The sequence below is a fragment of the Dromaius novaehollandiae genome, chromosome 1 (assembly GCF_036370855.1).
Source record: "Dromaius novaehollandiae isolate bDroNov1 chromosome 1, bDroNov1.hap1, whole genome shotgun sequence".
NCBI lineage: Eukaryota > Metazoa > Chordata > Aves > Casuariiformes > Dromaiidae > Dromaius > Dromaius novaehollandiae.
In genome coordinates this window covers 53755091-53781001 of record NC_088098.1, presented here as the reverse complement: position 1 = coordinate 53781001, position 25911 = coordinate 53755091, and the positions used below count along the sequence as shown (strand labels likewise).

At 52.9% G+C, this 25911-nt stretch overlaps 2 protein-coding genes and 1 long non-coding RNA gene across 7 annotated transcripts; 1 reads left to right on the top strand and 2 right to left on the bottom strand.

Moving 5' to 3' along the window:
- Positions 1 to 247: 247 nt before the first annotated feature.
- PLA2G6 (phospholipase A2 group VI) lies at positions 248 to 17064 on the bottom strand. 4 transcript variants are annotated; one of them, XM_026102182.2, is made up of 18 exons: positions 16988 to 17064; positions 16177 to 16403; positions 15457 to 15672; positions 14444 to 14624; positions 12687 to 12874; positions 11291 to 11387; positions 11127 to 11216; positions 10069 to 10251; positions 9730 to 9838; positions 8985 to 9137; positions 6990 to 7080; positions 5995 to 6158; positions 5333 to 5483; positions 5027 to 5163; positions 4180 to 4334; positions 3240 to 3407; positions 2140 to 2213; positions 248 to 1600 (listed from the first exon to the last, which is right to left on the bottom strand). In XM_026102182.2, exons 2-18 carry the CDS (start codon positions 16383 to 16385, stop codon positions 1456 to 1458), a joined length of 2511 nt encoding a protein of 836 aa, XP_025957967.2. In that variant the 5' UTR covers positions 16386 to 16403; positions 16988 to 17064; the 3' UTR covers positions 248 to 1455. The 4 variants fall into 4 exon arrangements, with proteins under 4 accessions (XP_025957967.2, XP_025957961.2, XP_025957950.2 ...); XM_026102176.2 differs by lacking the exon at positions 16988 to 17064 and adding an exon at positions 16510 to 16955; XM_026102165.2 differs by lacking the exon at positions 16988 to 17064 and adding an exon at positions 16728 to 16955.
- Positions 17065 to 18398: 1334 nt separating this feature from the next.
- MAFF (MAF bZIP transcription factor F) lies at positions 18399 to 25034 on the top strand. 2 transcript variants are annotated; one of them, XM_026102148.2, is made up of 3 exons: positions 18399 to 18454; positions 22463 to 22518; positions 22618 to 25034. In XM_026102148.2, exons 1-3 carry the CDS (start codon positions 18406 to 18408, stop codon positions 23029 to 23031), a joined length of 519 nt encoding a protein of 172 aa, XP_025957933.2. In that variant the 5' UTR covers positions 18399 to 18405; the 3' UTR covers positions 23032 to 25034. The 2 variants fall into 2 exon arrangements, with proteins under 2 accessions (XP_025957933.2, XP_025957942.2); XM_026102157.2 differs by having other exon boundaries at positions 18419 to 18668.
- On the bottom strand, positions 18412 to 20025 carry LOC135328487 (uncharacterized). Its single transcript, XR_010389405.1, has 2 exons — positions 19648 to 20025; positions 18412 to 19378 (listed from the first exon to the last, which is right to left on the bottom strand). It is a non-coding gene; the product is annotated as an uncharacterized LOC135328487 (long non-coding RNA).
- Positions 25035 to 25911: the final 877 nt, after the last annotated feature.

The window sequence follows — 25911 nt, the reverse complement described above, 5'->3', positions numbered from 1 at the left end:
CTGCAACTGATAAGCCAAGCTTTGTAATGCTGTATTTTGTAGGACAGCCAACGCACCCACACCACTCAAACACCCCCAGGCCTGGCTTAAGGAACAGGCCATTCATCTCTTCAGTCCACATAAAGGGCATAATTCCATGTCTCAAGGTCCCCAGTTTCTTATTTGCTACGTGTAAGAAACGCATAGTCCAAAAGCTCAAAGTCCTCTGGGACCTTGCAGGATGAAGAGAGACAAGACAACCATGGGCTGCATTACAGTGGAACTGAATCCAAACCTCTCTTTATTTCAGGTCACATTAGTATTTGCATAGAAGCACTGTTCACAACAGTAGTCCCTCCAGTCAAAGACAAAATATTAAGAATTCACAGTTCCAGTTATTCCAGTTCCTTCCTCAAAACTCTTCTAAACAGATACAAGTCACTTATAAATACTGCAAAACATACTGCAGAAACTTTGAGTAGTGCAGAAGTCATGATGAGATTTTTCAGCAGTAAAAGAAAACTAAGAGAAATCCAACTTTTCACATGGTCAGCTTTTTTTGGTAGGAGTTGATCTCAGAGCATTTCAATTGCACATTAAGAATAAAGACAGATAACCAACTGATTGATGACTCCCCCAATTAACTCAGTCCAATCTCTCTACCAAGCCAAGGATATAGTCTCTCATCTTAAGCCTGTGCAAAGGGTATCACAGCAAGTTAGAGGGCACTAAACAGTCATCAGAATGCACCTCCCAGCTTCATCACCTCTGTTGGGGTCTGCTCCCCATGAGGCAGTCAGAACCTGGGTTGCCAACCCATCTCTGAGGGAAAAGGGGAAAGGGCTACAGAATACAACTGATTCACAAAAGTTTTCCCCTTCTCCCAAGGCCAAATGGACTATTCTGTGTCCAGACGTACTGGAGAAAGTTACAAAGTTCCTACAGCCCTTCAAATAGGCTGTATTGAGGGAAAAAGAATCCCTTTCCCCACACTACACACATTAAAACACCTTGACCCAAGCAGGGAAGCTAATCCTAGAAGCTTTATCTGGCATTGGCCTGTTTTGCAATGTGGGAAGGTGCATAGAGCTGTGCCATTAGAGGTGCTGCACAGACAGAAGACAGTCTCCAACTGCTAAAGCACAAAACAGGTGGGAACTCCAGCTGCTGGGAAGAGCTGTACAGTCACATATCAGGGCAGCAACACCAAAGGGGGCTTCAAGCACAAATACCAGAGACTGGGCTACAGTTCAGAGAGAATAGTCCTCCACACATGAGAATTTCACAGCTGTCCTGAAATACATGTGTATGTGTTCTGGAACATGTGCATGTGCACTGTTGTCTATTAAATATTAATTCCTATTTATTATTATTCCCTTCCCTCACCCCAACATCTTGATTCAAGAGCAAATCACATCCATTTCAGTGACTGCCGCTCCTTGCCATAGGGATGCTGAACAGGCAGCTCCAGGTGAGTCATCGGGCGAGAAGGTGCTGCACCAGCTGCTCAAACTGCTCCCGCTGCTGGTAGATGTACAGCTGTGTGTCCCAGAGGGTGTTCACCAGCACTGTGTCGTTCACCTCGTCCAACATCACGTCTGTGTGCAGCTGAGGACTCAGCCTGTGTATACCAGGACAGTATCACCAGCTGGGCAGACATCAACAGGACAAGGCAGCAAAACATACTCAGCACAAGACTTGTGCAAACTGGCTCCCGCTGTCTCAGGCACTCACTTCCCCTCTATCCAGGAGGCTTGCAGAGCACAGCCATGGCCTTGCTTCTCCTTTAAGGCCCAAGACATCGCTCATAGCAAGCCATGATTCAGCAACTGACAGTGTCTAAGACAGAAGTCTCAAAGCACTCTGTGCAGTACCCCAAGGTGGAATAGGGCAGGATGCATATCCTCAAAGGACCCTGTTAGACAGCACCCTCATAGCCCCCATAAGCAATCCCGGACAAAGCATGACCAGTGCATCAGGTCACACAGTGGGCCACAGCACTCTGATATGCCAGAGGCATGAGGCAAAGGGGCAGGAAGACAGGTCTGGGCAGGCAGTCCTCTGGTGGGAGCACAATTTGGGATGACTCATGCCGCAGCCAGGTCTGAAGGGAGAGGGCTAAAAAAAGCTTTATGCAGAAAGCGGAAAGGAAGCTCTTACCGGAAATATGGGACATCTGTCATCTCACACCAGGCCCTGGCACGATCCACAGCTGGGCCATCTGCATCAGTGCACTGCAGGAGAATAGGCCCACACTTAGAGCCTGGTTGTCACGCTTCTCTCCCCCTGCCTGCAAGCCACTCTCCTGGCACCAAGCTGAACTGCACAAGCCACAATGAAAGAGAACCAGGAGCAAGTGGCTCCTGGTTAGCAAAGATGCCCTCCATCAGAGCGAAGAGTGGATTCCCCTAAAGAAACCTCTGGGAGGCTCCAAATCACAACTTTCTTGGTACTACCTCTATCCATTTGTGTCCCACAAGCTCAATACCAGTAGAGTCTGCAACCACTGCAGGTCATCTGAGCTATCCTGGGACAATTTCCCACAGAGGCCTGACATAAGACAAGGGAGGCAGAGGGACCCTCCCAGGTATCTTCTGGCTTTAGGAAGCTTAAAGAAGATAAAGCAACAGAATTAAAACTACAGCCAGAACCTTAATTATGATCTTTCTGGCTTTCATTCACTTGAATTGTTTTCATTCGTAACATCTTAACGAGCTTCTTTTTGAAGCATGCAAGAACATATGCCTATTACACTCCTGACCACAGCTCTGAACTACTGCTTTTTATTAGTGATGTTCCCACTTTTCTAACATTGGCTAATTCTCACAATGGCAGTAACAAAGCTGTCCTTAAAGCAAATGATTTTGTTTTCTGAGGCTTGATATTTTTTTTTTTTTTGTCCAGGTTGCTCAGATAACATTTTCAACACCTCCAGGAAGCAGTACTCGGGAGTTTCATGAATTCACTTTCTTAGGGGTCACTGACCACAGCCCTTCCTACACATGGGCTGCTGCAGGAACTGCACCTTCCCTTGGTGCTTGAAACACTGAACAGGCAGGCATGGCTTCAGACCTGCTCTGCTCCAGCAATTCTCAGGTCACCCACTACTACATCCGTTCCTTGAACTAGCTATAGTCAGAGCAATGCCAAGGAAATAGTTTCCTTCCAAAAGGAAGGAGCTGAACACTGGAAACCTTTGCTCCCTTCTCACAGGCAAGCCCAGAGTTTCTTCCCACCATCCCCTGCCTCCCAGTACTCACACAATCCACCAGCATCTTGCCGAGCTCCCTGGCCCCAAAGACAGTCTTTGCCAGCTCCCAGGGGTTGGAGGGGCGGAAAACATCCACAGAGCTCACCGGGACCTGCGGAGGCTTCCCTGTCCCCAGGGAAACCACCAACCCTAGTTTTCTTACTTTCTGCCTCTGCCCCTGTAGAGGAACAAAAAGTTTGTTTGTAAGGACCAACAGTTGAGGTGAAACAGTCTTGGGGAGGCTCTGTAAGACACAGCAAAAGGCTCAAAAGCCTTTTCTCTCCCCTTACCCCTCCCTAACCTCCTCCCTTTAGTACTTCCTGGTAAGACAGGCATAACCTACATGGCTTCACAAGGTAGCAGTTGCACATTCCTGTCCCTTATACCTCTTGCTACATCCAGCCCCATGGGATCATTCCACAGATAAATCCTGGGAGTAGGTGGCCAGGAAACGGTCCAACTCTTTCAGTGCTAAGGGCTCAATATCCGTTTTGGGAAAAAAAGTCCCCTCCTGGCTACAGGGGGCAGTTACTACCTGCAGATAGTCATCTTTCTGAGCATCTGGTCAAACCATAGGAGACATTCACTCTTCAGCCATGCAGAGTGCCCTAACATCTCCATCTATTTGGGGGCAGAAAAAGGACCCACAGAGCTGTGTCATGAGCCACAGAAAACAACTGAACCATCCTTGGTTAAAGTAGCACAGACAAAGACTTCTCCCATTATTCCTGCCTCCCCATCTCATACACCTTACTGCAAGAGGTATTTCACCTCCAAGCCTCCATTCCCAACACAGATACCCCTCCATACATCCCTCCAGGCTGCTGCAGTGCTAGCTTGTTTTTCTGCTAGAGAAGCATCCATTCCCAAACCATCTCCTCCTTCAAGGAAGGCTCAGTGAAGCCAATAAAGCCTCAGATACCACCAGTCATGGCCAGAATTTCCCTCACCTTCTTGATCAGTGTCTTGTTGTACTCATGGATTTCTGTCAGGGCATCGAGGGTCGGGTTGTTTGCTAGCAGCCCACCATCCAAAAAGCGCCCAATTGGCCGGAAATAAGTGGGAGCTGCACCGCTGCAGCGGGCAGCACGCCACACCAGTTGGTCTGCAGAGAGAGAGAAAGAAGCAGATGGGCCTCTTTCAGCATCTTTCCTGTGTCACTTAGGGCAAAGAGCACCCCTTCTTCGCTTGTGCAGGGCAAACCAGCCTGGAGGGAGATGCTTGCAATCCCAGAAGACTCTGCCCCAGATAGTTGTGCCTCTTCCTTCCAACAGAAGGGGCTCTGCTTGGATATGCAAGTGTGGGGCCAGGGGTGGAGGGGGGGGAGGGGTTGGTTTAAAAAGATGTTTTCATCACTTCCTATGTGTCCTGGGCCAAATTTACTCTCTACCAGCTTCACTGCCGCTACTATGAGCGTGAACCAGTTATGTTTACTAGACAGGAAGCAGCAAGCTGGAGGCAGCTGCATGCTTCAGAGTTATGTAGCCTTTTCATGTTACCCACCTCCTGAGGACCCAAGAAAACGTACTGACGGCACTCAGGCCTCCTCTAGCAGACACCATCTCCAACAAATCTCAGCCTGCCCCCATTCCTGACACAACAGAAGCCAAGGGAGGAGGGAAGGGGAGAAGAGGGAATCACCTCTAAGACCAAGCTACTAAGTCAAGATCAAGGATGACCCATTCCTGAGAGATCCTCATTTTCAGAGCAAGGAGAGAAGAAATCAGCAATCTCCTGTCTTCGAGGGAAGGACCCCTAATTAATCAGCCGCCTGGACTGCAGTATGTCAGCACTTACCTTCTGGCTGAGTCAGTGGTTTGAAAGATGCAGTTGTCTTGTACTCTGTGGAGGTTTTTGTCTCTGGTACAGGGTAATTCCGGAAGAGGTGGAGCTCAGCTGGCTGCCGGTCACACAGTGTCCCTGTTACCATGACCCTGGGGGTCAGAACATGACACAATAAGGATAAAATGGAAAACACCACACTTATGACTCCAATTGTCTGCACATCACACTCCTCCAGATCTGCTCTAAGGAGAGGCTGAACATCTGATCCACAGTACACTTGTGAGAACACCAATCAGTACCACCCCAGGCAGGACTTACTTGGGTTTTTGGACATCTGTCATTTTGGTGTTTTCCCCAAATTCCTTCTTCAAGAACTCGTCCAGGGGCTCTGACTCGTAGGGCCGAGACCCCTGGAACACCATGTCCTTCATGCGGAAGTACAGGCAGCGCATGTAGTCCATGGACTTCCCTGAGACAGGCAACAGCATCAGCAGGAGCACAGGGTGGAAGCAAGGGCAGGCAGAACAAACAGAGCATCAGAGCTTGGACCTTCCAGGACCAGTGGGCAATGGGAGGTGTCATTCCCAGTCCCATCCCCTCCCTTGGCTGCCTGTCACATTCCTGGACTTCAGCAGCATTGGGAAGATTAAACAAAAAGCACAAGTTTGGAGCTTAGTTACCCACTACCAGAAAGTGCCAATGACCCTGCTGCAAAGCCACCTTATAGAGAGGGGGAAGAACAGAACATTGCACTCCTCCACTATACGCCTTCCTGAAATATAGAAAGTTGCTCAAGACCAGCTGACATGAGAAGCAAGCACAAAAACAGGTCTCAGGCTTTCATTGATTAGTGAACACCCCTTCCCTTCTTAGGCAGGACAAGTAGTCTCAGCCTGCATTCTTGGGACTGCTTCCAACCCACATCTCCCGCTCCCCACATGCAGAGGAACACCTGAACCTATTACTTGCACTGTCCTCACCGTGTGCAATAGCCAGGGCCAAGATTCCCCCAGTGCTGGTCCCTGCAATCCAGTCAAAAATCTCACGAATGGGACGGCCCGCAGCCTTTTCAATAGCCAGGAGGAGCTGGATGAGCACCAGGCCCCGGATGCCCCCTCCATCCAGGCACAGGAGGCGGTCTTGACTGGAGAGAGACAGACAAACAAGGCTGACAGGGAACTGTGGGACTGCTTGCAAGTTACAGTACACCACAGCTGAACACAACCTACAGGGATGGGAAACTAGACCAGTAACAAGAACGCTGCTGTGGACAATAAAAATCAGCTCATGAATAAACCCAGTGGTGCTTTCTCAGATACAAGTAAGACTGTTCTGTCCTGTCCTGAACAAGGCCAAATAAGCATAAAATCTGGTGCAACACTGTTTGCTCTTTTTAGCCATCTCTAACTTTCCCCTGCATTAGGGAGACATTCACAAGCTAGAAATACGTGCAAGTCCCTTATTGCACAGTAACGAATATTGCCTTCTGAACAAAAAGAGAACCCGAAATCCATGCTAGCAGCACTTCTGGTCTCTGACCACCTCAGTGCCAACCCTCCCTCTGCTCCATCCAAGCTGAGGTGCAGATGCTACCAAGGCAGTGCACAAGCTGGCAAAGGAGCTGGATGACCATCAGGGCAGTACAGGGAGATGGGGAAATCACTAAGGCAAAAAAGTGTTTGGTGACCAGTAGCACAGGGGACGGATAGAGCAGAGGTTTCACCCGCTGAGTTCAGGCTTCACTGCAGCTCCAGAGTTGTGAGCAGGAACAGAAGTTGGCTTATAGGAACAGAGCTTTACCACAACAGGGAGAAGGGAGAATTTCTGGCAAAAAATGCAGTATCAAAGGACGCTAAATAATGTCATCTCTGAGGATGCCAAGCCTTCTGGAAGGTGTGGGCGGGGAGGAATTCATACATGCAGCTTTCACCTTCAAGCCACACAGGAGTCCAGAAACAAACTGTTTCTCACTTACTTTCTCTCACCCTCACTAGGTGAGTCCACAACATCTGGTGTCTTCAACAGCTGTCCAACCGCCGCAGAAACATAGAGAAGGTCTTTGTACCCTAGAGGGCCATGAATGTCCAGGAGGAAAAATAAATAAATTGAAATAAATAAAAATTCAAAAAAACTGAGCAAGTGTGATGCAGGCATCTTTACAGCATCTACAGAGGAAAGGGACTCAAAACTGGTTTTCACTTCATCTGCAGCAGTAGGACTGCAAAGAGCAGAAAAGGGCCTCCTCCTGACCTCCCCTACTTTATTCCCTGTGTTCCAGACGCTCCTCAGAAACCCATTCCACCACCAGGCAGACGGTGATGTAACAGCCCCCAACTGCTGACATAAGAATCTGTTTTATCCTAGTGATAACCACTTTGCTACCTAAACCCTCTCGCAAGCACTTCCAAGAGATATTAGTCCAAGCTATAATCAATTAGAAAACCCTCAGTTATTTTTCTTACTTTCTCTGCTTTGCCCCCAGAAAGCTGACTGGGGTACCTGAACTTCCCACCCCTGCAGTAAATGACTTCTACCATGATGACACAGAGAACATCCAACTCCCTCCGCCATCAAATAAAACCCCCTCCAGGGGACACAACTTGTCTCACCCCTAGCCATGAGATACCCTGTCTCTGCCCCGCCCTCCCCCCCCAAATTAAACCCCACATCAAAGAGAAGAAACCCCATTCTTGAGAGCAGACAGCTGGAGGTGCACTGGCAAAGAGGAAGGATTTGTAGAAGCAGATGAACAAAGTAGGTGAGAGAGAAGGCAGAGCCTAGCAGCATGCCCACTATGCAGCTTACTGCAAGCCATGAGGTAAAACCTAAGTCTACTCCTGCAAGGTAACCTAGGCAGGAGAGCTCTGGGGACAGGGTGGCTTGCCATTACCCCTCTGTTGATGTAAGCCCAGGCCACCCTGGGTGCAGGGGACCAATCCAGCCTAGGTGAGAAGCCAGCCTGTGAAACTAAAAAAAGAAAGAACAGAGGAAGAGAAGTCAAATACTGCTGCCAGTGCCCAGCTGAGAAGGTGGCCGTGAACAGCAAAGGAATATGATCAGGAGTTTCTTCAAGGGCCAAAGTCCATGCTGAAAAGGGCCTTACTGTCAGTGCATCAGAGTTAGGGGAGGCACCTTCACAAAACCACAGTCAGAAGACACTCCCAGCAAGACTTGTGGAGACACAGACACTCCAGGGCCAAGGGGGACATTCTCCTCTAGCCTCAAGGGAGGGACATTTGCACCAGAGAGCACCAAGCTGAGAGGAACTGGACCAGAAGAGGCTGTTATTTCCTCATGTGTCCCACTCTGACTCACCCACCACCCACTCCATAGCTGCTCACACTGCCTCAGCCTGAGCTATGGAGCTTCCTGGAGGAGGAAAGCCCAAACACCTAGTATAGGCCCATGGGTTTATTCACACAGACTGGATGAGTAGTACAGAGCACAAGCTAGGACACAATCATATGTCCTGAGCTTGGCTCTTCCTATGTGCAATGTAAACTCAGTGCCCAGAATCACTGCTCCTTAGGCTTCATCCCCTCCTTCTCCTAGCTGATCTCCAGGATCTGAATGAGAGACACTTCTGATTTCCTTGTGCCAGCTGACATGACACTGGGCTGTCCTCAAGGCAGACCAGCAAGTACTTCCCTATCTGTACATGACCCAGTGGACGAAGTGCATACAGGCAAATAGGGCCTACATCGCTTCTAGTGGGGTGAGGAAATGATTTTTCCCTTTCCTCTTTGCACAGCTGCATTGTGTCAGGTCTATAAAACAAAAGGAGAGTTTACAGAGTTTAAGACGGGGAAAAACAGAAGAGCCTGGATCCTGCAACAGCTCAATGAGGACAGTCACCAGAAACAGAGCTACGAGACAGCCCCCAGAGCATAGGCAGTCTGGAGAAGATATCTGGGAGAGGACTGTGAAGCGAGAAGGGAGGAGAGCAAGGGAAGGCCAGGGAAGGCATTACCTAAGCTGTTGAAGCTGCTCCGTGGGGGAGGTTGCCCTTCCAGGAAGAAGGAGGCAGCAGATGGTGCCAGACATGGGGAGTCAGGGTTGGGTGGGTGGCAGCGTTCAGTCCCTACAGTCTGCAGCAGGTCTAAGAGCACTTTCCTGTTTGCACCTTAGGTGACAAAGGGGGAGCCACAGAGATCAGAAAGAGAATCAGTGTAGGCACACATTGGAGGGAGGGAGTGCTGCCAAATCCATAGCAGCCCTGACCCTCACAAACCTCTGGAATGACCTGGGGAAGGGAAAAAACATCCCCTGGATATCCCTCCCCTATCACTAGGCAGCAGCACCTGCGCACAGCAGGGATACCCAGGGCTGTGCAGCTTCAGGGGTGTGTGCACCACATACTTCTTGCTATGGAAGAACACCCCATGCCTGCTTATGCCTGGGAGTTCAGCGGCACTGCCCCATCCTGCTGTGAACCTGAAGTGCCCAACACCACAGCTTGAAGAGGAAGAATGTGTGCCAGCTTTTCCTCTTGCATCTCTGTCTCACAGAAGAGAAGTTCATCAAGAACTTAATACAAAGCCTATGCCACTAGCTCAGCAAGGGCATACGCTACAAGCAACTGGAAGCTAGGAGAGGATCTTGGAGAAGCATTGCCCATGCTTGGCCTCTTTTCACTATCCCAAAACACTGTGTTGACCAACAAGAGAGACAGGATGCCAGGCTCATTCTGTAGGGCTGCTGCTATGTTCTCTCACCTTTGCTGGTCCTGGCTGCCAACAGCCCTGGAGTCTCCCCGAAGTCATTGGGGATCTCAACATCCCCTCCAAATACAACAAGGGCTTTGATCATGTCCAGATGGTCGCGCTAGGGGACAAAAGAAAGCTCAGTCAAGGGCCATGCTCCCCTTAGCTATATTGTTCCATCCCTCCCATCCTCTTTTCACTAGCTAAAGCACTCATAGGGGATCACCCCATGAAATGCATCCCCCCACCCCTCCTACCCCTGAACAGCCAGGACTTCAAAGAAGTCTGCCATTGTCTCAGCCCCTCAGGAAAAAACCGTCTCCTCTCCAGCAGCCTCTGCAGAAAACTCACTTTCATGGCCAGATGCAGCGGAGTGTTGCCATCCTGACCCTTGGCATTGGTGCGGGCCCCATTTGTGAGCAGTACCATTGCACAGTCAAAGCGGCCCCTCTTGACTGCAATGTGTAGAGCCATGTCAGCTGTCCGGCTGATAAAATTCACATCAGAGCCATACTCCAGCAGCAGCTGCGTCATCTGTGCCCAGGCATGAACATGCCAGGTTGAGAAGAGAAACAGCAACGGTGAGGACACCTAGAAGCTCAAACAATTGAGATCTCAGGGGAAAGCAAAGCAGGTGAAGAGGAGCAAGCCTTAGCCTGGACACAACTGCTGGCAGAAGCCAGCTGCATCATTCCAGGCACTGGAGACAGTGTTTCCTCTGTCATCTAGCAGAGCACTACCTGGTGGTTTTCCACAGCCTGCTAAAGCTTCTGGATATTTTGAGTCTTATATGAAGGTATAACAACCAGCAGATCTCAATGGAGAAAAGGGGGGGCAGGGAGAAACCACCAACAAGCAATCCCTACCTGGGCCAAAATCCTTGCAGACTGGAGGAAAGCGTTTGCTTTTTGATCTTCTTCTCTTTATAAGCCAAGCAGACTTATGTCTGCTCAGTCCCTCTACCAGAGGGATTCGATACTGCAGGAGGGAAACGGTCCTTCCACAGAGACGTTCTCTGCTTCAAAGGAGTACCATACCAGTGCTCCAGCACAGCATATCACTCATCAGGCCACCTCTGGCAAAAGATGCATGATAACCCACATGCCACCACTTGTGCCTACCTCACACTTGCCTTGCAGTTGCCAAGACATCAGTCTGCATTAGCCTGCCTTGAAACTGGCAGGTAGTGAGAGCAGAGCTCCCCCTAGGGGTAACTACGGTCTAGCAACAGTGCTACAATTCCCCCAGCAAAGAGGGAAAAGGAACAAGCTGACAGTTTTACAGCCAAGGATAAAGTACCAGGATGAGCCAGCCAGTTCATCTCACTGCAAGGTTTCACCACTCCATCCCCCACAGCAAACAGCACTGATCAGCCCAGAGCAAGGAGAATCAAACATAGTTTCAATCACCTCCACAGCAGGATGGCGTTTTAGGCAGTTTGCTGAAATTTGGCACTTCCAAGGCTCTACACATGCATGCAGGAAAGGGACAGGCCAGCACTGGAAGGAATTAACTGGCTGTCAGGGTGCTGGGTGGCAGCACAGACTCTTGCCACGGAGTTGGCTCTATTTACCTCCGCCTTCTTTGCCCAGTGCAGCGGAATGGCTCCATAGCGAGGGTCCTTGGAGTGAACCTGGCTGCCATCTGCCTCAAGGATGGCCTGGGCACACCTGGCAAAGACAACGAGATGAAGAGATCTGTGGCAGTCATCTCAATTCAAGACCTCTGTTCATGTCAGCATCTGCCTCCCACCCAGAGCCCTTCAGATAAGGCTATGGCAGCAGCAGGCTACTCTGTGACACCTTAAGTTCCTCAGCAGCAAAGCAGTCATATTTCACTCTCTTCAAAAAGGAAGGGAGAGACAGGAAGCATACGAGCAGCACAGCACGCAGAGAAAGCAGAAGAATCCCTTCCCAGTTCTGAGCTGTGGGGGAACACCTGGGTACTTCTCCAATATAGGACTGTGATGTTTCTGGAAGCTTTGAAGGTCTGAGAGGGAAATTCTCCTCTCCCCACTGTTCCCCAAAAAACTTGGGGAGAAAACTAAAATAGTTAAATGCTTACACAAATTGAAAGTCTGTGTACTTCCCTAACAGTGAGAAATCACATATATTGTGACTAGACTAGTGTCTAGTGCCTAGAAAGCATGGCTAGGCAGACTTAAGGAACAAGTAAGTATATACTCACTAAATAAATCATGTATCAAAGATCAAGCCACACTGCAAAATAAGGGACTTGAGCATATTTTTGGCTTGTGAGTGTATTTCTATTGTAGGAAAGCACTTTTTAAAACGCTGAAAAAAAAATAGCTAGCAGCAGTTATTGTTGACTTGCAAACAAGACAAGGGCAGTATCTGTAGGGCTGAGATACTATATGAAAATAACGGCTATAAAGCACACCCAAAAGAGATTCCAGTATCTCCAGGAAAAACAAAAGCAGGAAGTGAACAACGTATCTCTTTCAGTTCAGTTTCAATTCAGTTATTAAGGTTCAGCACTAACTTTGGCCCACAAGAGATGGGAATAATGAACAGCTTTGGAATGAAAGCTTACCAGTGACAGAGCATTCTGAAAGATGGAGGTACAGCAGTACCAATATTGTTTAAACATTACTAAATCATCCCCTCACAGCTCATTTTGCAAAAAGGTTTTTCCCCACAAACATTATTTTTAGTTTTCTCCCAAATTTCTCTCTATATATTTTAATATCAGACATCAGGAGAAAGACAGATAAAAAATAGAAGACTGCATGAAAAAACATAACTTTCTTCTGAAAGAGTGTCTTTCTCTCCCATACCAGCACATCTCTGTTCTTCTGCCAGCGCAGTGATGCAGCAGAGGACAGGACAGGACACCCACCTACTGAGCACTGCCCCCAAAATGGTCCAGCCTTGAGCAACCCAAAGCAGGCAGACAGGTCCGCCAAAAAGAGGAAAAGCCCTCTTCTAGCAGGCCTAGAGGTTGCTTACCCCTTCTGGGAGTACTTCAGAGCCACATGAATGGGGTAGCCCATTGTCCCCATAATGCTGCAGCGCGCACGGCATTTCAGCAGAGAGCGAACCATATCCTCTTTGCCCAGCTGGCAAGCGAGATGCAGAGGGGTCAGACCTTCATGGCTCATATGGTCCAAGCCAACAGTTGGGGTTTTTCCCAGGAGCTGAGAAAAAGAAAGAAAGGGAAAAAAGTTACCCACCACCAAAATAAAGATACAGAAAGTGCTCACCATCTCTCTCCCTGAACTCCAAGGACAGACTCTGCAGCATTGGGTTCCTGACAACACCACAGCCTGTCCTCTTTACCTCTACTTCCAACATGGTGATTATTAAAGTGTTCCTTGTTTTCTCTCCTGAGAGGTTGATTGCTGCACTTTGCGCTCTTTTCCTTTGGCCCATGTGCTTCCAAAACACACACCCCTCAGCCAGAAAGGGCTCACACAACCCAGAACATTGCACTATCACAGCCCAGCAGACTCGCACCCACCAGCTGCAGAAGTCACACTGCAGGAGCCAAGGTGGCCAAAGTAGATGAGGGCACCAACTGAAAGCAGAAGCTTCCTCTGCTGCTGTAGCCCCATCAATTACCATGGCCAGTCAGCAGCAGGAGCTTAGCCTCTCATGCAACCCCAGCACTGCTTGCAGCCCCAAATAGGGTTCTGTTTAAAATACACGTGGGGAGATGTTTGAAGGCATTTTCCTCTCCTCCCTGTAAATTTCAGGCTTGTTACCTGCTGACTGGTTTGTTACACAAAAATACCCCACTGCCATACTGAAGAAACTCTGCAGGCTTCACTGTGCACAAGAAAAACAAATTTAGAGTTTCCTTCCCTGGTTTAGTGAAGAACAGGCAACAGACTGGTCAGAACTAAAAGCATCTCTGAACAAACAAGCCAAGATGGTATCAAACTGAAATACAGGAAGAGGATATCTTTTTAATACAGAGGTCCTAACTGTTCTACTCCACAGCATGGCAAGCCCTGATCGTCATCCCTCCCCAGTCACACATTAGGAAACTCCCATCACAGTCTGGCAGGCAGAGGAAGAGATGTCACAACAGGTATTGGGCAAACATGGGGGATACAGGTGTAGGCAAGAGCCTGTCTTGCATTCAGCACTCAGGAACTGATAGACCTAAGGAACCAACGCAAAAGGCCACTCACGCCCTTATGAACCCTGTCACTCTGCCCAACACCTCACAGCAATTGAGAAAGCCTCTGGCTTCAGACTGCCTCAAGGCCCTGTTGGCTGTCCCCAGTGCAAGGCCACTCAGTTCAATCAACAAGCTCTGTAGGCTGAGGAGAGCTGCTAGTTGGCAGGCAATACACGCTGCCCTCCAGGAGCCAAAAGGCCCCTTTTGGAGCACACTACCCAGAGCTAAAAGCCCTGTTGGGAGGGTACAGAGAGGGGACAGCCAAGGGCCTGAGGAAAAGTAGGACTAAGGCCTGAAGCAAATGTCAATAAAGGACACTTTCTGAAGAATCTGTTGCTTTATATCCCTGCCCCACTGCAGGCTGGAATTTGGGGTCCACTCATGGTAAGCCACACCAGTAAAGGGGGCAGAAAGGGGCTGAAGTCAGCTTCAAGTACCCACATGATGCTGCAGCAAAGTGAAACAGTTTAGCTTTCTTCTCCCCAGTGTGCAGCCCTGAGCTACTTTCCTCTCTCTCCCCTCACAGCATAGAGGGGATCCATTTTATTCCCACTCCTTCCATCTTTGAAACCACTCCCACCTCGATGATCTGGGAGCTGCTCCCACGCACAGCATAGTGGAAAACTGTCTCCCCGTTCCTGTCAGTAACATCCACTCGTGCATGGCACTCCATCAGCTCCTGCAGGCACACCACGTCCCCCTTGCGGCATGCCAGGTGCAGCGGGGTACAACCCTCTTCACTGTCTGTGTTGTTCACGCAGCTGAAAGAGGAAAGGAGTCAATGTGACACCAAGGAAGGGCTGCAAAGACAAGGATGCACAGCCTCCTTGGTAGCCACATCAAAGCTACCTTCAGCATCTGTGATGGGCCCAGCTGGTACAAACCACCACGGTTCATGAAAGCCTACTACTGCCAGGGAAGGAGCACAAGAAAGTGCTACCAAGCAGTCCCAGCCCTGCCACAGGCTCTCTTCCTGCCACACAGCCCTGTCCTGCCCATCAGGGAGACACCAGGCAGCTCCCACTGCCCTTATGAAAGGGGGACACAAGTACAGTCAGCAACCAAGAGGTGCTGCAATACATCCCCCAGTCCACTAACTCCTCACAGATCTGCCCTTTCCTAAATGGATTTCCCCAAGGAAAGAAAAGAAAGGCTTGTACCCTTCTTGTGCATTTCCACAAAGCCAGTCCTATCCCACCTGCTCTCTTGTGGTTTACAGTGCCACAACACCCTCTGAAGAGCAGCGCCACGAGGGTCATAAGAGTTTTATTCGTGCTTCTAGCAAAGCTGTTTGCTCCTTTAGCTCAACACCAGCAGTCTGGGCTTTAATGTCAACAGGTCTAGACTGCCAATAAACTTACACAGAGACCATCAGACACCCTTTGCTATCATTTCTGTTATTCACACAAGACAGATACCAAGGTGGGCACTTGCAAACTCAGCCACTGTGGTAACTGCAAGTGTTACGCTTCTCCAAGAAGTGGCTCCCTTTACATTGATACAGCAAGTTGGGATACCCAGATCTTGCCTAGCCTCCCCTCCCAAGTTTGTTCCCAGCACTAGGCCCATAGGAGATCCCTCACTGCCTCTTGCCTGAGAACATGGTTGTGCCGGAAGCTCTCGCGATGGCCGATCTCCACTGCAACATGTGCCAAGGACCAGCTGGGGTGGTTGCGGAAGCAGTCACTGAGCTGCTGGAGAGCCTCCAATGACAAGGGCTGATGAGAGCTCTCATAGAAAGGACGCAGCTGCCTGGCATACTGCTCAAAATGCACAACAGCATCTGTTTCATCGTCAAGCTGGAAGAGCCTGGGGGAAAGGCAAGAGAAAAGAAAGGCAAAGGCAAATGCAGTGCAAGTCCTGCTCAGAGAAAGACACAGTCCTCCAAACATTACTGCTAGGGACTTTCCTCTGCTCCCTTATCACACAGCAGACTCGTTTCAAGGGAAGGAGAGAGCCTGCTAGGGAAGCAAAGCAGTCTCATTCTTCCTGAGGAATGTTAACTTTAGGGCTCAAGTAACCTGTGCCCCTGATCCTAAAATAGTGAAGGGCAGGCATAAAAGTGGATGCATCTGTGGACATTCAGACCTGTGTGCCTATTATGTGGTGGCCTGTTCTCCACAGCATTTGAACTCAGTCAGTCAGGCGATACCTTCCTCACTCTCGCAGGCTGTTTTGACAACTTCTTCACCAGAACACAAAAGCACCTCCCATTTCTAACGAGCCCACCTGCTGGTCAAACACCTCACCCCACCCCCACAGACCTGAAGCACCACTTGAGTAGCAATCAGGAAGGGATGGTCTGTCACTTACCGGAAAGCAACCTGTGGGCTCTGGGGATTCACCAGCAGGCAATCCCAGGAGCGAGCAAAACCATTCTTATACAGGGACACCCTGCCTTCTTCCCTCAAGCAGGTACAAGTAGCATATTCTGCAACAGTCACCTCCTTTACCCGGTAAGGGTTTGTAAATATGTGGGTGACACTGTTGATGGTATTCACGAGCCGGCCAAAAAACTGCATCTTTCTGGAGAGTCAGTCCTGAGGGAAATCCAATTGCAAACTTAGCCCGGGCCAGACTGTCCCCTCCCACTCCCTGAACTTGAAAACCCAGTGCAAGAAGAGAACCGAAAAAACAAGTAACCACCAGAAGGGAAATCCAGTATGAACAGAAGCTTCTATTTATTAGCTCTTCCTGGAAGGGGGCATGAGATTCTCCCCTGCACCCCAGAACTATTTCCAGCTTTAACCTCCTCCCTGCAGGCTTACACAGCAACCTCAGCCGGCAACGCAAACCCCCCTCCAGAGCCAGCCAGCCCCATCTCGCCACCAGGGGCGAGGAGGATGCCCCGCCGCCTCCCTCACCCCTGCACCCGGGAGAGCCCCCAGCCGCCGAGGTGGGGGAGGAAGGGGGCCCAAGCGCCCCCCGAGGAACGGGGCAGGGAGAGGGAGGAGGCGGAGGCCGAGGCCGAGGCCGAGGCCGAGCCCGGGCGCTGCGCGACGCTGGCAGAGCCTCGGCCCCGGGTCGGCGCCTCCCGCCGCCTAGCGCCGCCGGCCCCCACAATCCTCAGCGCGCGGCGGCAGGGGAGGGACGGGGGTTGATCCTCGCATTCCAGCACACTTACCGCACCACCACTTCCGCCAACAGGCCGCCGCGCGCCCCCACAATGGCCGCTCCAGCCCGAGGGCGGGCCAATCGGAGGCGGCCGAGCGCGGGGCGGGGCCGGGGGCGTGGCAGAGAGCTGGCGGCTGCGTGATTGATGGAGGAGAGCGCCGTTACGTAATGGCCGTTCCGCCGGCGGCCATCTTGGTGACGGGCGGAAATGTGTGCCGCGCGGCCACCATTTTGGTGAGGGGCGGGGATCGCCCTTCCCTTCTTAAAGGGGCAAGGGCTCTATTCCTCTACGTGAGGCGGCCCGCCCTCATCCCGGGCATGGCCCTTTTCCCAGACTCGCATTTTTCTTAAATTTTGGAGAAATTCTAAATTTCTAGTGTTGGGGGAGGGGGTGGTGGCTGCATTTATTCCTTTGCCCTAGTTCCAGACAGCTTGTGTAACAAACTGGCAGCAGGAAAGCCTTTCCCAAGCAGTGCCTGTTTGTGTGCACATAAATATACACATGTGTATATGTGTTTGTATACAAACATACCCATACTTATACCTATGTATCCATACGTGCACATATACATATACATGCACACATGCATATGCATAAACATGTACACATGCACACATGCATGTGCACATGTATACATACATATACACATAAACATGCAAGTCTGCACACATATCCATATATACCCATATATGCATACGTATATGCATACATATACGTATGCATACGAGCACACGCACGCATCCGTGCGTATGGTTGCAGGCAGCGGACAGGAGCAATGTTGCTCCCTGCAAAACCCCAAAGGGCCCAAAGCCCCTCGCCCTGGCCGGTGACTCCGGGTGACGGCTGGCCCGGGGGGGGTGCGGGGGGGCAGCCTGGAAAGGCCAGAAGGGTCCCCGCAGCGGGCAGGGAAAGGCCTGGCACGGCACCCCTTCCCCAAGGAATCACTCGGGAGGGGAGATGCACTCTTTTAGCACCGGCTATGACTTCAGATAGCCACATAGAGAAAAATAAGCTGTTGCCCCCTCCCTTTTCCAATATGGAAAAGTAGCTGTAAAACATTTTAACAGCAGCTCCTCATAGCTCTACTGGAAAACCATAAGCAGCTCCGCGAGCTGCTGCCACGGGATGTTTAATGATAACTAGGAGCCTCTGCACCGTGGCCTGGCTGCTCGCTGCTCCCCTCGAGGCCGCGGGCCCGTCTCGCCCCGGGGGAGGGGGGGCGCAAAAACGGGGTCACCCAGCCTCCCCCCACCTTCCCCCAACTCCTGGGGCAAGCGAAACCCCAAATCCCCTCGCGGTGCGTCCCCGCGCCCGCCGGTGCCCGGGGGACCTTTAAAATCACCGCCCGGTGCTAAGATGGCAGCGGGCCTCCCCCCCCCAGCCGCGTCGCCTCGCCGCGGCGGGGAGGGGACGAGGGAGGGGAAAAAATGATGTCACCGCATGACTGTGTTTTTATGAATGAAAAGAATCCTGCGAGTGAGTAATTCCAGGAAACTCGCGTTACAACTCAGCAGATCCCGGGGCCCCCGCTCGGCCGCGCGCCGCTCTCCGGCCGCCCTCGCCAGGCCCCCCGCTGCGTGCGTGCGCGCGCTTTCGCCTCCGCTCCCGGTCCCCGGGGCCGCACGGCCGGGCCAGGCTCGACCGGCGGGGGGAAGCCGGCACAAAGCCTCCCGCCGAGGAGCCCCGCGCGGTAAGTGCGGAAACGCCGCCCGCCTCCGCCGGCCTCGCCGAGACCGGGCCGCGTGGCCACCGCGGCCTTCGCGCTTCCCCCTTCCTCCGCCACCGGGATGGACGCCGGGCCCCACATCCCGGCCCCCGGGCAGATTTACAGGGCGCTTTCGCGGCCCTGTTTTTGGAGGAGCGAGAGGAGGGCGGCGGTGGGAGGGAGGGAGCGAGCGGCGGCGCGCAGCCACTGGCAGCCGGGGCGGGAAACCTCCCCGTGGCGCGCGAGTTCCTCCAGGCCTGAGTCGACGGTGCGAGGGAGGCAGGCAGCAGCCCCCGGAGAGCCCGGAGCGGGGCCGGTAGCAGCGGGCGTCACAGGGTTTTCCACCACCATCACCCTCGGAGCAGATCTCTCCTCCAGCAAGTTTTGTTTTCCTGGCTCCGGTTAACTTCGGCGGGAGTTTCGGGTTGAGAAATCGGACCTTTCTGCGCCCAGGAGGGTTTGAGGCTTGGCTTTACCTCCTCTCCCGCCTCGCGTTTCCTTGCTCCCCACTCAGTGGCTGCTGCGTTTTCGCCCGAGGTGGCTGCGTTTCCAGGGCAGGTGGTTGCTTCTTTCCGGAAATAGCGCAGTTTGGAAATCTGTTTGTGGCACCGTGTGTTTTGTTTCCAAAAGACGCCAGCAACAGCGGTTAACACTTGCCTGTGGGTGCCTTCTGCTTCTCACGCTTCTTTCCCATCCTAAGGGGATATAAATAGAAAATACTGTGGTGTCTTACCTCCCACGAGGTGACAACTTGGTGGCCAAAGCTGGTTATTTTTAGTAGTTCCTGCAGCACTGATAGCAAGCATCAGCCATGCCGTAGGGAGCCGAGTGCTGTTTCTTTAAACTCGTAGCAGGAAGCTGGGCCGGGAAGGGACCCAGGCGGCAGCCCTGCGCTGCAAGGCAGGAAACAGCTTTAGGGTTAACGCTGTGTTTTTTCTTTCCTGCTCAGCAGAGAGCGACTCACCGTCACATGACGGTCATCGCAGTATGCCCACACCAGCACGGGGAGCAAAGGTTGGGAGGCTGCAGGTCCCATTTCACCGGGGCAGAAATGAAGCCCGGGACTGGCGGGAGTGCAGGCGCTCCCTGGCTGGTGTTACACCCGTCCGTGTTCCCCTCTTCAGCTTCAGCCGGCCCCTGGGCTAGTCCCGGCTCATGAGCCAGGCCCCGCTGGGATGCTGCCCACTGAGTAACACCTCTGCTTCCTCACAGCGCTGGAGGCTGCAGAAGCGCTCCTCACCGCTCAGCGGGACGCTGCTGGCCATCTCTGCCCCACGTTTCAATCAGAAATACGAGCCACAGGGAAAGGTCCTGCTGAGGTACCCGAGCCCTGCACAAGTACCATCAGCATCATGTGCTGGCGCATTTGAGTGCTGAAGGCTGCCAGCGGTGCCTTGAGCGCTCTGTGAGATCCTGGATCCGGCTTGTCATGCCACTGTGACCACGTATAAATCCTTCTCCTGCAGTTGGGTCAGGTGGCTTAAGTCAGCAGGGCTTGCTGTGTTGCTTGAAAGCTGGATTTGCTCAGGGCTGGTGGGACTATGGGGTGCCCTGTCCCAGCGGTGCAGTGGTGCAGATGTGCCAGAGACTGTCCCAGGTGCCCAGGTGTCCCCGTGGCCTGGCATGTGTGTTAGTATTGGCGGCACACCCACTCCCTTCCCAGGAACAGCAGTAGGTAAGTGACCTGCTTGTGTAGAAGGTCTGCTTCTTCCCTGCAGGTCCTTTTCCTTCTCTATTTGAAGCTGCATTCAGGTGCATTATAATAGCTGACCATCCGTACAGAGGGCTAGATCCTGGCCTCTTGGGCTGGGGAAGGCTTTTGCCCACAAGCCAGGTGGTAATGGGGTCTTGCCCTGTGGAGGTGCCGTTAGACCTGCTGCCTTCCCGAGCACTCACAGGTCATCCTGTCCTTCAGTAGCCCTGGCTGGAAGTCATTTGTAGCCATTCAGAATTAGGGGCAAATTAATGAAATAGCAGGCAATAGAAAGGGAGTTGAAGTACCTTGCCTCAGTGCCTCAACACAGTGTAGCTATGCCAGTGGTCCTGATAGGACACCAAGCTTTGACTTTGCTGAGGGATCTCTCCTCTGAAAACCAGCTCAAGGCTCTGGGGCCTGCAGCTAACCTGGGATGGTCTCTGAGCCCCGTCTCTGATGCTGAGCCCAAATCCGGGGGGGTCCAGCACCAATGCAGACCTGGGAGCATCTCTTCTCCCTGCCTCCCTCATGGGGTCACACCTGCCGGGGCTCTGGTCCAAAGTGAAAGGCCTGCAGCCGCGCCAAGGATGCAAGGACCTGGGAGAAAGGCGGCTCTGCTCCCAGCCAGAGCTGACTTAGGCGTGGGAGGCTTTAGGTTGTGTTTGCTTCTTTCCTAAATCTTGTCCATCTCTTGTGTAAGTTCCTGAAATCTCTCCCTCTCCTGAGCCTCGCCTGCCTGCTCCGGCAGCTGGTGGAGGCCATGGCCGCCCCCACTTCACAGACCGTGTTCCCTTGCCTCCGTGTGCAGCTCCCTGCGCTTCCCGACTCTTATTGCATCAGATTTCAGCCCACTGCTTTCCCAGCTCCACCTTTCCTCTCTGCTCTCCTCCCAGCTCTTCACCTTATTGCTGCTTGGAGTGTGCTCAGCAGCGACCTGTCCCTCAATCCCTTTCCCATGCGTGGAGCCTTATCTCTTTTCTCTCTCCACCTTGAAACGCACCTCATCCATCTGCCCGTCGTCTCCTTCTAGCCAGCCCTCACCTCTGCCCGTTTTTGCTCTCACTTGGCTTGGTTGCTCCTTTACGGGGGGAAGCCTGCCTGAGACAGGCAAATGCTGCTTGGTTGCATTTCAAGGTCCCAGCCCTTGCCACCCTCCTCCTCATAACCTAGTGACAGGGGAAAAAAAAAAATTCGCCAGCAAGGGGATGGGCAGAGATTTGGTGACTTCTCCTCCTGCAGTGCTGAATCATGGTGAGATGCCTTTTCTCCCACCCACACGACGCTGCTGTGCCCAGAGCCTTTGCTCCCCTCCTCAGGACATCTCCAGACACTTGACTCATTTGACCTCAGCCCCTGGCAGCCTTGGCTGCACTCGCCAGATGGGGTGCGAGGGCTGCGGGGTGGCATGTCTGCGCACCCCAGCAGGTCCCGGCACAGGGGCTCAGCTCCGTGGGGGCTCAGGCAATGCCAGGCTCCCACTTTGCAGGCAGGGCAGGTGCCCGCACTGAGGTGGGCCCATGCCAGCGCACCAGGCACACGCGTGCGGCCAAGGGAGGGGTTGCCCTGGGCACCACAAGGCAGCCGAGGCTGGGCAAAGCTTGCGGCTGGTTTCGCTCCAGCTGCCAGAGCCATGGAGTTGCTGCTTTTACTTTCCTTTTAGCACCAGGCAGACTGTCGCCTGCATTTCCTCCCCTGTCCAAGCAGGAAGCTCGGCCTGGCTGCTGTGTCCCTGCAGCACAGCAGGGCCATTTCGGGTCCTCAGAGACCTCCGAGCAGGGCAATCTGGCAACCTCGGGGCAGCACGAAGGAGGTGCGGGAGGTTCAGCACTATTATTTCTCCCCTCTCTCTCTCTTTTTTTGGTAATAGTTACTATTATGTATTTTTAAAAGGAATAACAATGAGTCATTTGGCTCCCAAATGCCCAGCCCTGTGACAATCCAGGGAAACGTGGGTGCTGGGCAGGGAGGGGCGGAGGAGCCAGCATCCCCTTGTCATCGCGGGCTGGTGGAGACTGGTGTCCTCCATGCCAGAGTGACAGAAACGTGCCGTGACTAATCAGCTTTTCTCCTGGCTCCTTGGCAGGGCCAGCCTGGGGCGAGACGATGGCCGCAGATGGACTCTCTAGCAAGGCCTTGAAGGTGAGCCCGAGGGCGTCCCCAGGGGGGGCTGGCTCCCCTCCCCGCGGCGGCGGGGCGGCTGTGGCGGGTGTCTCAGGTGACCGCCCCTCTCTCTGGCAGGTGAAGCGGGAGCTGGGGGAGAACACGCCACTGCTGTCGGACGAGGAGCTGATGGGGCTGTCAGTGCGGGAGCTCAACCACCACCTGCGGGGCCTCTCCAAGGAGGAGGTGGCGCGGCTGAAGCAGCGCCGGCGAACGCTGAAGAATCGGGGCTACGCGGCCAGCTGCCGGGTGAAGCGGGTCTGCCAGAAGGAAGAGCTGCAGAAGCAGAAGATGGAGCTGGAGTGGGAGGTGGACAAGCTGGCCCGGGAGAACGCCGCCATGCGCCTGGAGCTTGACACCCTCCGCGGCAAGTATGAGGCCCTGCAGGGCTTCGCCCGCACCGTGGCCGCCCACGGCCCCCCGGCCAAGGTGGCCACTGCCAGCGTCATCACCATCGTCAAGTCCAGCACCAACCAGGCTGCCTACTCCTAGTGCCGGCCCCGTCCCCCGGCCGGGTGCGGCCCCCCGGGGCGCCTTCCCCCACGAATCGACTTGAAGGTTGCCTCCCTCTTCCCTCCCCCAACCCCCTGCTGTGGCTGCTGGGACCCGTGATCCGGGGCCCGAAATCCCTTCCTGCTCCACGTGGCAGTCTCCCTTGGATTTGCAGCCTCTCCTCTCCCCAGGGCCCTCTCACTGCCTGGGGCTGACCATCCTACACAGGGAGGGCTGCCCCGGCAGGGGCGCTGGGAAGGGATGACAGGACCCTGCCAGGGACCCCTCGAGGAAGCAGTGGCTCCCGAAGCCTGGCAGCACCCCGCAGCCCCCCTCGTGTCCGACTGCAGCCCCAGCCTCCTCCCTGTCTCCTGCTGCAGCCTCCACCCCGGCCGGGCACCTCTCACCCAGGCAGGTGCGTGTGGAAAAGGAGGATGCTCATGCAAATGGAGCTGGGGAAACGTCCCATGTCTTCAAGCTGGCAGGAAAACCCTGTGCACCTCTTTTTTGGAGAGGGTGCAGGAGAGCTGAGCGCAAGGCAGGCACTCTCAGGAGCACGCCAGGGAGAAAAATGAAGGGAGGAAGTTTTGCAGAAGGGACAAGATGAGCAGGTGTGTATCAGTGCAGGGGTCTGGCTCAGTGTCAGCCTCATGACTTGGACCTATGTTGGCCACTGCCGCTGTCAGCACCTGGGAGAGACAGCAGTGCGGCCGTGGGTGCGCAGAGGCCGTGGGCCCACTTGGCTCAGCTCTCTGCTGGCTGAAGCCTTGAGCTTTCTGGCGCAGAAGGGATCAGAGACAGCGATGGCAGGTGAAAGGTCAGAGGGAGAGAGAAAGTGGCCATGGGTTGGTGCCTGAGTAAGTGTAAGTAGAGGTGGAAAAGCATCACGGCAGCCTGTGACTCTGGAGGTCAGGGGAGTCCAGAGGTGACAGGGAGCAGTGGCGAGAGAAGGGAGGACCTTGGCAAAGGGAGAGTTAGGGGACAGTGAGCAGGTCAGTCCCGGCCTTGTTTCCTTCGCTGTAGCCCTAGGCTGTTGCTGGTGAGGGCTGAGGGGAGAAGCAAGAGGTGCTCTTTTATCTCTCTCCATCATGCACATCCTTCACACCTCTTCCTGCCCACGGGGATGTGGCAGCCCAGCCAGGCTGAGTGACTCTGAAACAGAGAGGCACGGGCAGGAAGGAAATGAAAGCAGCTGACACAGAGATAAACACTATTATGTTCAGTACAGGCCGGCTTGGATGGCCCCACAAAGCCATGCACACGTTCCCCTCCACTACAAAGTACGTGGAAAGGTGCTCCTGGCCCCAGGGAGCAAGAGTTGAGGCTGGCTAGAAAGGAGAGGCAGAAAGAGGGGTGGAGGTGTTGAAGGTGGGCAGTGCTGGACTAGAGACTGAGGGACAGAAAGTGCCTCTGCTCCTGGGAGTTGCAGGACCTGCCTCGTGCGGTGTTGCTCCTCCCTTTGATTTTCCTCTAGCTTGGATGCAAGCCTGGGACAGCTATCTCTTCAGAAGGCTTAAGCGCTGGAGAAGAGTTGGGTTTTACAAATGCAGGCAGCAACATGGAGACTTGGGGAGGTAACAGGAGGCAGCCCCTTCTTGGCATCTGCCAAGTACCTGATTACCCCTTTCTGCCCCTGCCTGGATATTGCCACGCCAGCCACACTAGGCTGCAGCCTCCATCCCTCCCTGAGGAGAGGTGCCCACCGCGCTGCAGAGAGGGCACTATGGTTAGCATCCCCCCACCCCATTCCCAACTCCTCTTGGGTTTATTTATTGCACGAACATAAGTTATTTTCACGTCCTCTTTGCCATTCCGCCTCTCGGCACAGCCAGGATGTTGGTACAGAGCCGTACTTTATATTTTATATATGCAAATCACATTTTATCTTATACTTATATAGAGCAAAAAATACTTATTTATTTTCTGACTTACAGTATGTGTCCTACCTGACTTCTCTGTATTTTGTAGACTTTACAAATAAAGCAAGTTCTTTTTTTTCCACAGAGAGAGCGTTTGATCATTCTTGAACAAAGGATAGAGCTGTGTCTTTGTAAAACCAGCGCCTGTTCACACTTACAGCTGGGTTTTGGTGTTTGGGTTTGGGGTTTTTTTTCCTCCAATGTCCAACATGCTGAAATTGTGAGTCTGCATTAAAAAAGATTCAGGATGGGGTACAGCTCATGATTTCTTCAAATCAGTACGGCTTTATATTCTTTGGAAGAAAAGGGCTAAGAAAGTAGGTTTAACACTGAACATCTCCTTTGAGGCATCGGCATCTAGCCAAGACAACTCCAGGACAAACTGGCCAGCTCTGACATGGACCAGCCATTAATTCAAAGGGCAAAAAGACCATGGCAAATGCCTCCCTGGCAAATCCCAGATCACAGAGCTAAACACAGCAGCAGGCTCAGCTAGGCAGATTGCAGCGGTGGCTGCAGAGCTGCATGCCGCTCACAGTCCCAGTTGTCTGTTCCACCTGAGAGCTCCCCGCTGGGGCTGTTGCCTCCTCAGCATCCCTCCTCCTCTCCTCTCACAAGCAAATCATCCCCAGGGGCTGACCCTGCAGCAGGGCAGGAGCAGGTTCATGCGTTGCTGTAGGTTTGGTGATACTACGTGGCTGCCAGAAGCAAGTGGGGAAGCAGAACTGAGCAGGAGCCAGTTTTCTCTCCCACAAACATTTTTCTTTTCATGGTAAGTTCAGAAAGTGTTTCCCTTCCCTACTGGGCCAGACCAGGTGGGGAAACAGCGATCGATTCCACTGGAGAATAACTAGAAGAGGCAACACTGCATCAGGTCCCCACTCTGTTGGGTCTCACTCTCCTTTATCCCCTCCATGAGTGCTCCTCCGGGCACTGACTCCCAGAAGCAGGCAAATGCCAG